The sequence below is a fragment of the Enoplosus armatus genome, chromosome 2 (genome assembly GCF_043641665.1).
Source record: "Enoplosus armatus isolate fEnoArm2 chromosome 2, fEnoArm2.hap1, whole genome shotgun sequence".
Taxonomy (NCBI): domain Eukaryota; kingdom Metazoa; phylum Chordata; class Actinopteri; order Centrarchiformes; family Enoplosidae; genus Enoplosus; species Enoplosus armatus.
In genome coordinates, this window is record NC_092181.1 from 4,733,892 (window position 1) to 4,748,117 (window position 14,226).

Below are 14,226 nucleotides of genomic sequence, written 5' to 3' on the forward strand. Positions count from 1 at the left end.
GTCATTTATTCTCTACAGTACCTCTCCGTAGAGCTCTCCCATTGTGACAGATTTTGGGTTGAGTACATAGGTCTTGACAGGTTGATAGAAGGGGCTGTTAGCCTTGTGCCCTGTGCAATGGAGGGTCTCCAGTGTGTCTGCCAGGATGGTGTAGACAGTGGTCTTACCTCCACCAGTAGGCCCTACCAACATGACACCGTGACGCACTAACATCGTCTCATACAACTGGATCACCTGGTCGTATGAAAAGAAGTAAAAAGGAGAAGAATGATGTTTTGAGGACGGACTTGCTTTACTAAACAAACCAAATGCAGACGAGTTTGCTACCACATCAAAGTGAAACAAACACAAAGCATCTCAATTCTATTCACCTCCATTACATTGGGGTGGCTGCAAAAATCTCAAAGCCTGAGCAAGTACAACTAAAATATCTGCATAGCTAGATGCCACTAGAGATACAGGAATTGTAATGTATTTTGTAATTTAGGTGAACCAATCCTTTAAAAGATAAGGCTGACAATATTCTATCATTTTATTATTGTCAACGAATCTAAAGAAAATACAAAAACAATGAATTGATCCTATTACAACTATTGCCTGTGTGGCCAGAGCTTGATATGACATATTCCCCTGCGCAGTAGTCCTCCTGTGTTGTCCAAAAACTATTATAAAACATAAATTACATGGTAAATTGGCTATACTCATACAGCGCTCTTATACATAGTGCTTTACAATTTGCTTCTCACTTATCCATTTACACACACACACACACACACACACACACACACACACACACACACACACCAATGGTGGCAAGCTGCCATGCACTGCCCTAACCACTGCGAGCAAGGATACTTTGACAGGTAGACAGAAGGATCAAACCGCTGACCCTGTGATAAGTGGATGACTTGCTCTACCTACTGGTGACTTGTGACATTTTCTGTCATTATGATTACATAAGCACCATTGTTTATTTTGAGTTAATCTCACATAACACTGTCCTGGTGCCCTAAATAGTCATTAGTCAATCCACAGCTGAACGTACTCACCAACCAATGCACAATTTACCTACATTGTCCAGATGTTTAGGAAATGAATTCGTTTTTCAAGAAATAAAATATATTTGTGACCTGTGTTTAAAAGAGTTTCATCTTCAGGAGGAGAAAACGGGCTTGGGGGTGAGTGCCACAGACAGGCTAGGGAAAATAAAAAGTAAAAGAATTCCAGCCTTATCTTTTGAAATGTATATATAACCTGCAAAAGGCTTCACAGAAGTAAAATATTCATAGGGAAATAATTCAATAAATTCCAAAAAAATAAAGGAACACCATTGTCCCTTCCTTGTACCTTCTTGGTCATGCTAGCCAGTGGCTGTAGGTTTCGCTTGACCAGAGACTCCAGGATGGTGGAGTGTAGCACACCGTAGTCATGCTCAGGGATACACACACCAGGGAAGAGGTCTGAGAGGATACCACTGGAAAGGGGTTTGGCATAATACATACTAAATTTCACATGTAACAACATAAAAACATAAAAACATCTTTTTCTCATTAAAACTCATCTCATTCGTGTTGACCGTCAGATGTAATAATCTAAAGTCTTGTTATTTTTCAGTAGGTGTGCATTTGGAGCACCAGAAGTAAGATGTAATTCCTTACAAAAACTGTCTGATAGACTTACCCAAACAGCACAGCATCATCAACGAGGAACTTTGGTAGGTTGGAATCCCTCAGGGCTCTGATGAGAACCACATCCTCACTGAGGTGGGGGTTATCTCTCTTTAGAGACCTAAGAACACAAAAAAAACAATCATTTACACGTGAAATGCATTTCATGTAAACTTCGTTATACAGCAAGCCTTTGTTATACAGCAAGTCAAAGAGTCATTGCAAGTTTACAAATACTTATTTTACAATATGAGTGGCTATATTTTATTGGTAGTTTGCATCCAAGTGGTGAGCGTTTTTGATTCTTCCTTGATTTATCCTCTTTAGGTCATCAGTCTGTTTACTTGTTGGTTCATTCTTTCTTTGTTTGCTTAATTCCTCACTTCGTCTTGGTCATACTGCTGAACAGTTTATATGTTCACTGTTACCAATTGCCTCAATTAACCAGTCAGTTTCATAAAAAATGCATTAACATATCAAAGCAAATAGAAAATCCAATAACATGTTTCCTTTGACAATTTCAAAAGTGACAACACAGGCATCTCTTCCCAAGACTTAATTGAAATAAATATTAACACTACGGGAAAATTAATGTTATAATGGGTAAATTAATAAGTGAAAAATAGACTTATTACAAATACAGACGTAATAACGATAATGAGCAGCCGACGTGAGCTGATAATTTAATATTGCATAACCTGATCTTCACAACAAGCTGGCTCCACTCGATTATAAAAAAAAAAAAACAATGTAAAAAAAAACATTTGAGACATTATAGTGGGAGATAATGAATGTGTGCTTAGTGTGGAACGAGCAGACTCAGAGGAGTAATATCTAGGCAAAGACAGACAATGAATCACAAGCCAATTACAACAGTTCCCTGAGCTTCAGCTAATAACCAACAGGCGAAAGCATGACTTTCACTACATATGGTCAAGAACATCCATTCAACTCTATTTATGCACCCACGCAGAGCAGGAAGAGCTGTGTTGTTGCTGTCTCATAATCTTCCTTTTGTCTACCTGATCCTATTCTTCATGTCTTCATGTGTCTCAACGCTCATTCATTTGACTAACATATGACACACTAGTGCTTAAGTGCTTATTTTCTTTTATTAACCGCAGTCACAGCAGGAAATAATGGGGCCATTTCAACAGTAAGAGGCTCTTACCCTCTAATCTGAGTAATCACTGGTACAATATTTGATTCTTTATGTTATTGCATTTGATTAAATATTTGATGAATATATGAGAGTTCAGCACAACTGTGTGCTGATTAGCAATATATCCCTTTAACATTAACAATGTCTCACAGTATATTCTGTACGTGGACATGGAGTGTATTTATGCATGTGTGTTTGCTTGAGCGTCAATAACTGAATGCACATGTGTGTCAGTGTATGTATGAGTGGGATGCTCTGACCCAGCCATGACCAGGACGGACTTGACGGCTCTCATGCCAAAGTCGTAGTGGTCCTGCTGGGACAGCTGCTCAGAGCACAGCTTGTACATCTGGGTCATTTTCCTCGCTAAGGTCTTACTGGACTCAAATCCCTCTGAGTACAAAATCACCTGGAGGGGGAAAGAAAAATAATGGAATGATAAACTGTCATGTTTGAAAAAATAAGCAAGCATATACAACAACGCACATGCAGAGAGCCTGTTACCTCAGCAATGAGTGCGTAGTTTGGCACCATCATGGCTATGGGTCTAAAGAGAGCTTTAAGGTTGTCAGGTAGCTCCGTCCTTCCAGCATAGCCTGGGTTCATGGTGATGAACGCAGCACACGTCATCACCAGCTTGATCTCCTGGCCCTCAAATCGAAACCTTGACAGCTGCATAACACAGAATTGAGAGAGACGCTCTTGTTTATGTGAGTGTGATGTCTTAAACATCTACACATACTAGTAAAGTTTGCATGTGGCAGTAACTTATGTATTGAATTAATTTCTAATTTACGTAATCCTCTATGGAAAATACAGTAATTCTACAGTAAATGACTGGCTGCTATTGCATATTACATTAGGTCAAATCTGTGTGCTTTGTGTCATAAAATGCAACATGAAACTTAATGTGTTGTGTGATGTCCCATTAAATCCATTGCCATTCATCTATGTAAAGCGAAATACAGGTGTTTTGATTAAAAAAACAATAAAAGCAGACCATCACATTGGTTCAATGGAATCAAGAGTCTGAACGTTGAGTGACTCTTGAGGTCTGTAAGGCTTATTGCTTAGTGTTACTTAGAAATGTAGGATAGTAGAGCAATGTCCTTAATTGTGTGTCTTGTGAACAATGCAAAAGTGGTGTGTGTGTTTGTGTGGGTGTACCTTAGCAGCTTTGGCGTTTCGTATGGTTATGAGCTGCTGAGCGATGACAGACAACACTTCAATGTCGATTCGGTTAAATTCATCAAAACAGCACCAAGCACCCGACTGAGCAAGCCCACAAAAGAAGCGCCCCATCATCTGGAAGAGAGAAGTGTAACTGACTGTAATTAAAGATTACACATATAATCTTGGCTTGACTTGTCTATGGCAAACTCCTCACCCTGCCTTAGCTGTATAGATGAAGACAATTGCCCATATACACAAAACAAGTCAAAGTCTCAGTGGATCAGATGAATGTTTGCAGACAAACGCAACATGCATTAATGAAAATGTAATGCTGGTAAAAATGCCTACTGTAATATTTGTTGTAATCTTTAAATTGTTATAAATTATTTCTGGTTGTAGCTAAGTTCATTGTGCCTATTTTCAGTACTTTGAGAATCAGCCATATTCTAATAATTACATTGTTTCACATAATCCTTTTAAAATCATCTTGGGATAAACCTTGTCCATGAAAAACGAGTTTAAAAAAAATAAAAGTAACTATACTGTATAAAATCACTCAATTCCTATAATTCCAATATAAAAAAGTAAGAAGAGATTGTGTTTTTGCCTTTAAATTAGCAGAATGCAGCCATGTTTGCTAGTGAACACAATGTATATGTTTGCTGCTGCAGGAGACAGGTAGTATCAGTAAATTGCATTATACTTGTGTTACGTTGTGTTACTTGCACCACTTCCATGGGTGACACAAAACCCACTGTTCAAAGGTATTAATATCTCATGGACAGTGGAATTAAATGTTATAGCTAAATGTTGCAAAGCCACAGTAGAGCAGAACTGAACAAAGCATTAACACATAATACCACAGAGTGCTGGCTAAATCAAAGCCCTGTCCAACTCTAATACACAGGTGTCTGCTAGCAATAACTAACTACAGCAGACATCGAGAAAATGGCTTTTCAGCTGCACTGACTCCAACCTCACTGCACAGCAAAGTGGCAAAGTGCTGTTTAACATTAAATTGAAATGTACAGTGTGCCTCAAGGTTAAAGGCCCAATCTGAAGTTTTGGGGCACATAAACAACAGATACAGATATGTTCTGATATATAACTGAAGGTTAAAACTTATGGAAGAAATATCAGCATTGTGTTTTTTTGTCAGCTGATAATAATGAATGAAAACGGACTGATGTAAAGTTCTAAAGGTTTTGTACAGTATATATTTACTTTAACTGGCACAGGGCAGAAGGCTTGACTACTTTTGCAATAGTGCCATCTAGAGGCATCACTTGGTAAGTACAGTCAGAGTGAGACAGCCTTCCAGAGCTAATTCAAACTGAGCAAACATATACAGCAGCAGTGAAAGTTATTGGGAACAAAAGGAGAATTGTGCTGAGTCGCATGTAGGTGAAGAGGTGCGGGGGAAGAAATGAAGAAACAAATAACTCAGAATAGAGTGGAGAAACAAACAGTGGAATAAAGGAGCACACAAACGTTCAGATGCGGGTTATAAATGGATACAGCTTGTCATGGCTGACCTTATAGTCAAGTCCATCAGAGCAGTTGAAGACCACACACTGTATGGCCAGGGCCTTAGCCAAGTCCTTGGTGGTCTCCGTTTTGCCCGTCCCTGCCGGCCCAGCTGGAGCTCCTCCCAGGTCTAACTGGAGAGCCCCCATCAGACACAAATAGCAACGGTCCTGCATATCAGGGTAGGGTGAGAGAAACAGAACAGTTTGAATAACTGTGGTTGTTTGAACAAAATAAAAATGAACAATATAACAGATAAACACAGAATATGCTGTGTTTACTACAGCACACACATTCTGTAGGTGACACTATTAGCTCCCTATAGTGGTTTGGTAGCTTGTTTCTTGCACTTAAATTGTCTTGCACTATAGTTAAATTCAACATAATGTATAAAAAGGTTTCTGTGTTACACAGGAGTTAAATCAAGGTTGGGGCAGGATGTATCAGTCAATGTAGTATCAATGTGTTACCGTGAGTGGTGTGATAACCAGTCTAGGACAGGCTCCCAGGTATTCATAGCCATAAATGTAAGTAGACAGAGCCATTGTGGCTACACAGTTGTCCAGGTCCAGGTCCCAGTAGTAGCGTAGCTGTCTCTGCCATTCAAAGTTGGACCTGGTGTCCACCTGAAAAAGAGAGCTGAAGTTACTTCAAGGTGGTGAGTTGTTACAAATCTTTTCTCATCACCTGAAAACCCTAAGTCTATTCCTGCACCTGTCATACCAAGCCAAGAGCAGACATACATATAAGCTGCTTGATGGTGTTTGTGTGTGTTTACACTATTGTACCTTCTGGCGGACTAGATCTGTGACAATGTCTCTGGCATGGACGTCAGTGGTGATGAGGGCAGTGATGATATTACGGTGTAAAGCAGGCAGCTGTCCTCGTACCAATGCCGCCAGGGCATTCAGCCTCTGGAATACACACAAACACACAAACATTATTGGGTTACAAAGTTGAAGGTTGTTTTTTCATTTTTAACCAGACAATTAGGGGAAAGGCAAGCAGTAGAGTAGTTAGTGTGGTTTACATCAAAGTTAGTAAGTTCAAATTCCTGCAGGGCAGCAAAGTGGTCATGGTCTCCCTCCAGGCAAGCATCCATGTCCCTGCACCACATCATCTGTGAGATGGTCAGCACCACCTGGTGGACACAAACTGAAGTTAAATCACTGTCTAAAAATGGAGAAGACATAACACAAAGCTTCACCTGAAATAATAGAAATCTATTGGAAAATTTATCAAAGGTTTATACAATAGCAATAATTCTTGAAGTCTCGGTTAATTCCTCAAAGTGATTACAACAGTCCTCATGGTTAGGGAAATAATATATCTTTAAGGGGGTGAAATTTCAGAATCAGAAATACTTTATTGATCCCCAGGGGGAAATTATACAATATATCAGGTAACTATGTGCAATGATGTCTTGACAATTCCCCATGCAAAGCGTGTAATAATATACAAACAATAGCACACAAGTCTGTTACTTAGAAAATCTGAAAAGCACTGGTCCCTAACTTTACTTAAATGTACATGTTTGTGTACGTCTGTGTGTGTGTGTGTGTGTGTGTGTGTACCTGCGATGGATGTCCAGCCACCACCCATTCCTCTCTCGACTTCACCTGGTAGTCTGCAATGGCAGCCTTGCTGAGGCGTCGCAGTGAGGAGAACATAGCCTCCTCCACCTTGCAAAGCCAATCTTCCACATTGCCTTGAGCCTTCAGACCTTTAGTCAAACCCACCTACACATCCACACAAAAGGACAAGATCAGTTACAGTTAAGGACATGATTAAATATCTGTGTCAATTTCCATCTCCTTCACTTGTGATCAAAGGGCTGCTAGGGTGATAACCAAAAACTCCTTGTGGTCATAGCTGACAAGCCCTATGTCTGATACAGCAGGCGACTGAGCAATCAGTACAAACACCACTGCACTCAAAAATTGTTCATCATCCTTGTTGCAGAATTTGAGATGTCAAGCACAATTATATATCATAATTTACAACTAAGGAGACTGGTCCTCAGCTGGGTACAAAGAAACCCAGTACAAACTGTTAGCAACAGACTGCCTGCGGTGGAGGACAAGACCAGTCAGCCTTCCACAGACAGACCAGAAATAGCTGTTATCCCATTTTCTTGTCTTTGCAACAAACAAATGTGCAGTATAATACATATATACTATATAATTCTTTTATTTTTTTATCAATGCAAATCAGAATTTGGCATGTGCAATGTTTTCTGTAATTACTACTTACATAATTTATTGTAAGTTTATTGTATTGCTGTATTCTTGCACTTTAAGGTTACTAAGTAAGAACAGAGTAGCTACCTACAGGAAGGTAGCATGTATTGTTTCCTTCTCACTCACTCTCTCTCATTCTCAGCCAGGACTGAAACAAGAATAACAGGTAGAATAAAACACAGAGAGCGCGATGACCAGAGATGTTAAGGTTACTCAAACCTGACCTTCTCTCCCTCAGGAGAAACCATGTTCAGGATATCTTTGCTAAAGACCGTCTCCTGTTCTCCAGCATCCAGCGTAGTTCCCGTAGCCCCAGCAGATTGTTCAGGCAGCAAAGCAAACTCTAGCCGTGTAATGGCATCAAAACACTTCCTAAGGTGCGGCTGCACTGCCTGGGGGTTTCTTGTCTGGGCCAAGATCTTTAGCAGCTCATCGTTGGATAAGAAGTAGAACCTGCAAGGGACAGATAAAGGATAAATATCAGAGTAGTTACTACACATCGGCATCTACATCATAGTGTTTATCACTCAGTGCTCACAGGGAAGAGATATCTAGGGGAAATGCAGAGCAACACATTATGTATAGAAAAGTCTTACATTTTAAATTTGTGCACAGAGAAAACTACTAACCAAGAAAGCAGTTTAGGATAATAAAAAGAAGATGAAGTATGATGTTGTAATATGTAACAAACCAAGCATGTGTGTACCTTGGGAAGATGACTCTCTTGGACTCCAGGTAGGCTTCTAGGCACTTCTGTATCTTATCCAAAAGAGTGTTGTTGCACTCAAAAGTCTCCAACAGATCTGTGTAGGATAAAACGACAGGCTTGTATGCAGTATGACGGTGTGTTTACCTGAGCAAGTGCATGTGTGATCGTGTGTATCTGTCTGCCTGTCTCTGCATATCCATGTCTTTCTTGTCTTTCTTTCCATCGATGCTGTACAGTTTGGCTACCTACCAGGCTGTGTGGCTGCTTTAAGGGCATTGGGCATCTTATTGACCTTTGCCATGATCTCCTTCCAGGACTTGTCCACCTTAAGAAACATCTTGGACTCCACAGGCAGCTGCCTCTTGATGTCTGGGGCCAAGAAGATACTCTCTAGGTATAGCCAGTTCCTTTGGCACGTAAGCCACTCATCCTGGAAAGGAGGGTCGAGAAAGAAATAGACGAAATATAAATATGATGAACATTAATAAAGCATTATTCATTTTGCCAGTAGTTTGGCTTTTTGTTTGCCGCCACTAGGGAGAGCTACTGTGTAACATTTGAGGTCAAAACCAAAGTCAAAATCTGCATTTAGCATGTAGACAAGCCTGTAATATCTAGAGGAGAGTCACTTGGAATCAAATGGAAGACCACTCTATGCTATTCTTTACCAGTGTTTTGTTGAAGAGGGTCAGCTGTCTCAGCAATTTGTCCACCCTGAGCTTGATGGGAGCTACGTAGCGAGAAGATGCCACCGTGCCCATATTGATAATGCTGTCATCCAGGAGTACCTTAACAGTAAACAAACACAGAAGCACAGAAACACACACAATTAGATGTACTGAAATACTACTAGTGTAGACTGTGTGAGAGTGTGTGCGCTACATGTTACCACCTGGATATCATCCGTGCCTCCCAAGATGAAGACATCTTTGGAGTCACTGTGAGACAGCACAGTGAACTCTGTGGTCTTCCACGCTTCCTCCACCTGCATGGCTCATCGAGAGGACAGAGGTTAACCAGCATGGGCTCATTGTACTGCATTCCATAAATATCTTTGTGCATGTGTGTATCGTGTGTGTATCAAATCTAAATGGCGGACAACTCCGGACAGGTCGATCGATATGTTTATCGACAGCAACACTTTCAAAAATCATCTCAGTCATTTTCTCAGTCATCTCTGGCTTCTAAAATGTGAGGATTTGCTGCTTTTCTTTGTCACTTAAGAGAGTATATTGGATATCTTAAGAAAGAAGCATGCGTAACTGTGTGAGGTTTGAATACCAGTGTTCAGTTTTTGTATTAACTTCCCATTACTAATTACTCCAGTTTATGTATATTTATATATATTGTATTTAATGCAGTACAAAGTTACTGCATATATGGCTATTGTGTTTATTACGAATATTGAAAAATGAAACCATATATTTATGGAAATCATGGTGACCAAGCTTTCATTGTCTCCAGAAGCATAAATTCAACTTAAAAGGATTTGACATTTTTGGAAAGATGCATGTTTGGTTTCCTTCCAGTCCTTATGCTACGCTTAGATAACCTGAATGTGGCTTCATATTTAACAGAAAGATGTGAGAGTGGTATCAATCATCTGCACTTTGTGTCAGTGTGCGTCAATTCACACAAATAGGGATTCAGCTTGATATGATACTAGGAAGCATCTTTGCAAGTGTTAAAAATAGCAGAAATCTCTGTATGTCACAATGTAATTGTTGAGTCACACAGTATAACTCATCAAATTGGCATTCGTAGGCACAAAATGGCATGATTAAAGCAATTCGTATTCAACAGACAGGAAGGCGGAGTACACTTCTACTGCAGTTTCTAGATATAGATGGACATATAATGTGTGTATACATATACAGAGGTAGTTCCCTTTCCACACACCTTTATAACAATGTTCTCCACTGATGCCTCTCCTGATGCCTGTCCTGACACCTACAAATCAAGGGTTTTGTTAGTACTGTTTATCCAGGTCAGACCTTAAGATAGTAAGTATAACCAGCCTGTGTATTTGAATCCTTGACCTCACTTTGAGGTCAAAATACAAAAAAAGATTAGTTTAACCGACTTAATAGTCAGTAGTAACCAAGGTCTCACCAATATAGTAAGAAAATCTCACAATGTAGCTATATTTATGATTTACCTCCTGTATCTCCATGCCATAGGAGAAGATGTTGAGCTCCTCCAAAACAGCCACAGTGAGCTCCTCCACATTCAGGGAAGTCCCCACAACAGACTCCAGAGTCTTCCAGTGCTCTGGTTTCATACATGGGTTACGTAGATCAGTGATCACAGGCAGCTGAAGGAAAGCACACGAATATGATTTAGATAAGAGTCGAAAAACTGTAATCAAGAACCAACTGGCTAAATTACTAGTACTGGCTTGCAGTCCATATTTTAAAGTGGCATCATTTCAAAAAGAGATTTGTGATGATATTTATTTTGTTATTTATACACACATTAACGTCAGTAACACCTTGTCCTACCCACCCTTTGCTTCATGACTTCCACCTTGTCCTTAAGACTTGGCACTACATTGTTACGTGGCAGGCCCTTCTCCAGCTGGTTGACGTATTTGCTATATTTCATGACCTGTGAGCTGAACTGCTCTAGGTCCAGTTGCTCAAGTGTGCTCTGGGGATGGGTAAACAGGGAAGGACACAGTCAAGCTTAGAAGAGAGGAAGAGCTGTTTACATGTGTCTGTACATTATGCTGTATGTGTGTCCAGGCCTTCGCACATGATACGTTAAGTGCACCTCACCTGCCTCCATCCATCTTGTAAAGAGTCCCATTCCTCTAGAGAGTCCCACAGCAGCTGCTTCAGCCTAAACTCTGCAGTTAACTTTTCCAGGGTGTCAAACTTGGTCACCTCCACCTTTATTCATCAGAGGGTAGTTGTTGGTAAAGTTTAAATAACATGACCCCTTTGGACCGAGTTTGGACCCCAAAAAATAAAATTGTTACGACTTGACTGGAGACATGCCTTTTGCAAGAATCATTTTGGAATTACTGAAAGGATCTAAAGAATTACAGCACCTTGAATTTCTTCTGGTACGAGGTGTAGGCGGAGGCCTGGGCCTGAAGCTCGTCTATGGAAATCTGGATCTCCCCCAGCAGCAGACGCACTTGGGAGGAATCTGCATTGATGTCTAGGATTTGTGTATCCTACAAAGACATATCCATAGACACACCTTGAGTAACAAAGCTCAGCATGAAAAACACCCTTTCAAACTTATTAGGTTGTAAGTAAACCAAATGTTGTTTTCCTTTTTATTTTGATTAACCTGCATTAGTAAATACAAAAATTAATACAATTTCTCCACGTGCCTGTGACTTAAGCTTGGTTTTCATGACCTCACGGTTCAGCTCCTTTATGCCCTTGAGCAGGGAGCTGCAAAACATGTCCATGCTTGAGTCCCTTTCTGCCACCGCCTCATCGATGATACTGTGCAATGAGTTAATGGAGGGTTGCAAGGTGGCGAAATCAACCAGATCCTCAGGTGGCGTGGGAACTGAGTACATGTTAATCAGATTGTACATCTGACAAACTGTCTCCTGCTCCTCTTCTAGCACCGTAATCTGGTGAGAGGGAGAAAAAGAAAGGGAGGATGGAGTGTAGTAGAGTAGAGTCAGGTAGAGAAAGGATGAGGAGGTGAGAAGAGGGGACAGAAGAGAAAAGAGGAGAATGGGTTGATGACTACAAACTTTGCTTTGTTGGTTTTGTTACAAACACTTCTGATTGCTAATGAAACTGCTATTAATGTGAAATGTGCATCTTACCCTCTCCTGTATCTCATCCAGGAATGTGATGGAGTCGGCTATCTCAGCTGCAGTGGAGGGACTGAACTCTAGTTTAAACTGGGCTTCACAAACCTCAGCAATGACAGCATCTAGCTTCCTCTTAGCCAACTGAGTGAGCATCTCATGGATGACCTGCAGCAGAGATTCAGAGCAGAGCAATGATTCCTATACGTCTTTAACATTGTTGCTGTAGTGTTAGTTCAGTATTTGGTCGTATAAGAAAATATTTCTCATGTACATATATATATAACTCACTAAGGCCCTGGAATTTGCTTATATTTTCAATTCAGTGAGGTTTAATTAACACAGACACCTCTTGTTTAAATAACTTCGTCATGGTCATAAACTCTCCCTAATTCTTAAACCAAAAACAGTTGTGTAATACCAGTAATACGGTATGTGCTGGCATATAGCAGGTCCTCACCTCCAGACAGCGGAGCGGAGAAGACACAAGCTTCTCTTTGAGCTGTGTTTTGTCCACAAGCAGCAAGCCTAGATGTCTCTTCTGCTGGATGGCTAAGGCCTCCTTATGCTCACTGTGGTATAACTCCAGTGATTTTCCAAAAAAGGACAAACCTGTGAGACGAAGCAGTCGATCCATCAGTCTAAAAGAACAAAGTTGTTTTGCATGCTAGCTAACTAAACTTGTGTATTTGCTTATTGAAATTATTTCAGGTTTTCTTTTCTTTTTGTGACCAAGTTTTTTTTTCTGTTTTAGGAGATGGACAGGCATGTAAGTACTTTGCGTGCCACAATTGCACAAGACAAAGAAAGACATTTGGAAACATACAACATGAAATTATATTAAAGTTAACCTCTGAACTATTTCCTTTTTGCCTCCATCCAAAACCCATCAGCCATTATCCCAGATGATCACCTTATTATATAACGAGAGCAGTTTTATCATTAAGAGCCATGTAATTCCATATAGATCAGTAATTAAATATACCTACACTTTTGGCAAAAATGGAAAGATTTGAAACATGCATAACTAGAGGATGCAATTAGTTGTCCCTAAATGAAGTGAACCCAACTGTGAAGGACTGGTATAGTAGGGTTTGATTGAGCACAACATTTGAATGCAAAACAGGTTGGTGATCTGTTCTCACACCTCAGATGTTAGAACTTCTCACAAGACTTAAATGCGACATCAAGGTTTCCAAAATAGTCTGCTCTCAACTGCACTACCATGCAACTTTAACAACATAACCTCTGACGAAAACAAAATGTATCTGCAAGTTGAAAGAATCTATCTACAAACTACATGTGCTTTGGAAAATGGATATTTGTAGTTTATAGACTAGAAAATATAAACACAATAATATGATCCGTACCCCATGGAGTTTTTGACCACTTGTAGTGATATATGGAGCAATGTTTTTACGAATGGGTCCATGATTTGCTTGTATCATGCACAGGCTTAAGGACACACGTGCATGTGTGCGAGCACCGGGGTGACGTGACACACATTCTTGCTGCTGGTTTTAAACTATTCCGCTGATGGTCAATTAGCGGGAGTAACACACCAAGAAAACAATGCAGCATATATATATATATGTATGTTTCTAATACCAGTAGAGCTGGTAACAAAGGCCTCTCTATCCTCTCTCCTCATCCAAAAAAGAGCAGAGCTTACATGAGCACCATTCTCAACTGGACTGCTCTTGTTGTTGTGAGTGGGAGATGTGTTCAAAAATCATCATTTTTATGTTGATATATAGTACATCACCATGATCCTGTTGCCGCATTGCATCCAGATCCAGATTCTCGTTCTCTTTATAGAACAGACGAAAACGTTCATACGCATGCGAGTACATTTTTGCTGCGTCAAAGGCCAACTGGAGTGACTCCTAAGGAGAAATACAAGTCAGGCACATACATATACAGTGCTGTACAAACAAAGCACAACCTCCAGAGGTAGAAGCTATGCA

At 40.2% G+C, this 14,226-nt stretch overlaps 1 protein-coding gene across 1 annotated transcript in view; it reads right to left on the reverse strand.

Annotated features, from left to right (window-relative positions):
• dnah6 (dynein, axonemal, heavy chain 6) overlaps positions 1-14,226 on the reverse strand; it is a 52,305-nt gene that overhangs the window by 34,943 nt on the left and 3,136 nt on the right. Inside the window, exons 12-36 of the mRNA XM_070926356.1 lie at positions 14,025-14,145; positions 12,720-12,871; positions 12,275-12,427; positions 11,822-12,073; positions 11,531-11,659; positions 11,256-11,369; positions 10,984-11,127; positions 10,637-10,792; positions 10,378-10,428; positions 9,371-9,463; positions 9,147-9,266; positions 8,728-8,908; positions 8,476-8,572; positions 7,994-8,222; positions 7,104-7,268; positions 6,560-6,670; positions 6,318-6,443; positions 6,000-6,155; positions 5,538-5,699; positions 3,997-4,134; positions 3,334-3,501; positions 3,090-3,238; positions 1,681-1,788; positions 1,348-1,474; positions 22-234 (exon numbers count right to left, since the gene is read on the reverse strand). Coding sequence (XP_070782457.1) covers positions 22-234; positions 1,348-1,474; positions 1,681-1,788; positions 3,090-3,238; positions 3,334-3,501; positions 3,997-4,134; positions 5,538-5,699; positions 6,000-6,155; positions 6,318-6,443; positions 6,560-6,670; positions 7,104-7,268; positions 7,994-8,222; positions 8,476-8,572; positions 8,728-8,908; positions 9,147-9,266; positions 9,371-9,463; positions 10,378-10,428; positions 10,637-10,792; positions 10,984-11,127; positions 11,256-11,369; positions 11,531-11,659; positions 11,822-12,073; positions 12,275-12,427; positions 12,720-12,871; positions 14,025-14,145 — 3,615 coding nt within the window. The remainder of the gene's footprint in view (positions 1-21; positions 235-1,347; positions 1,475-1,680; positions 1,789-3,089; positions 3,239-3,333; positions 3,502-3,996; positions 4,135-5,537; positions 5,700-5,999; positions 6,156-6,317; positions 6,444-6,559; positions 6,671-7,103; positions 7,269-7,993; positions 8,223-8,475; positions 8,573-8,727; positions 8,909-9,146; positions 9,267-9,370; positions 9,464-10,377; positions 10,429-10,636; positions 10,793-10,983; positions 11,128-11,255; positions 11,370-11,530; positions 11,660-11,821; positions 12,074-12,274; positions 12,428-12,719; positions 12,872-14,024; positions 14,146-14,226) is intronic.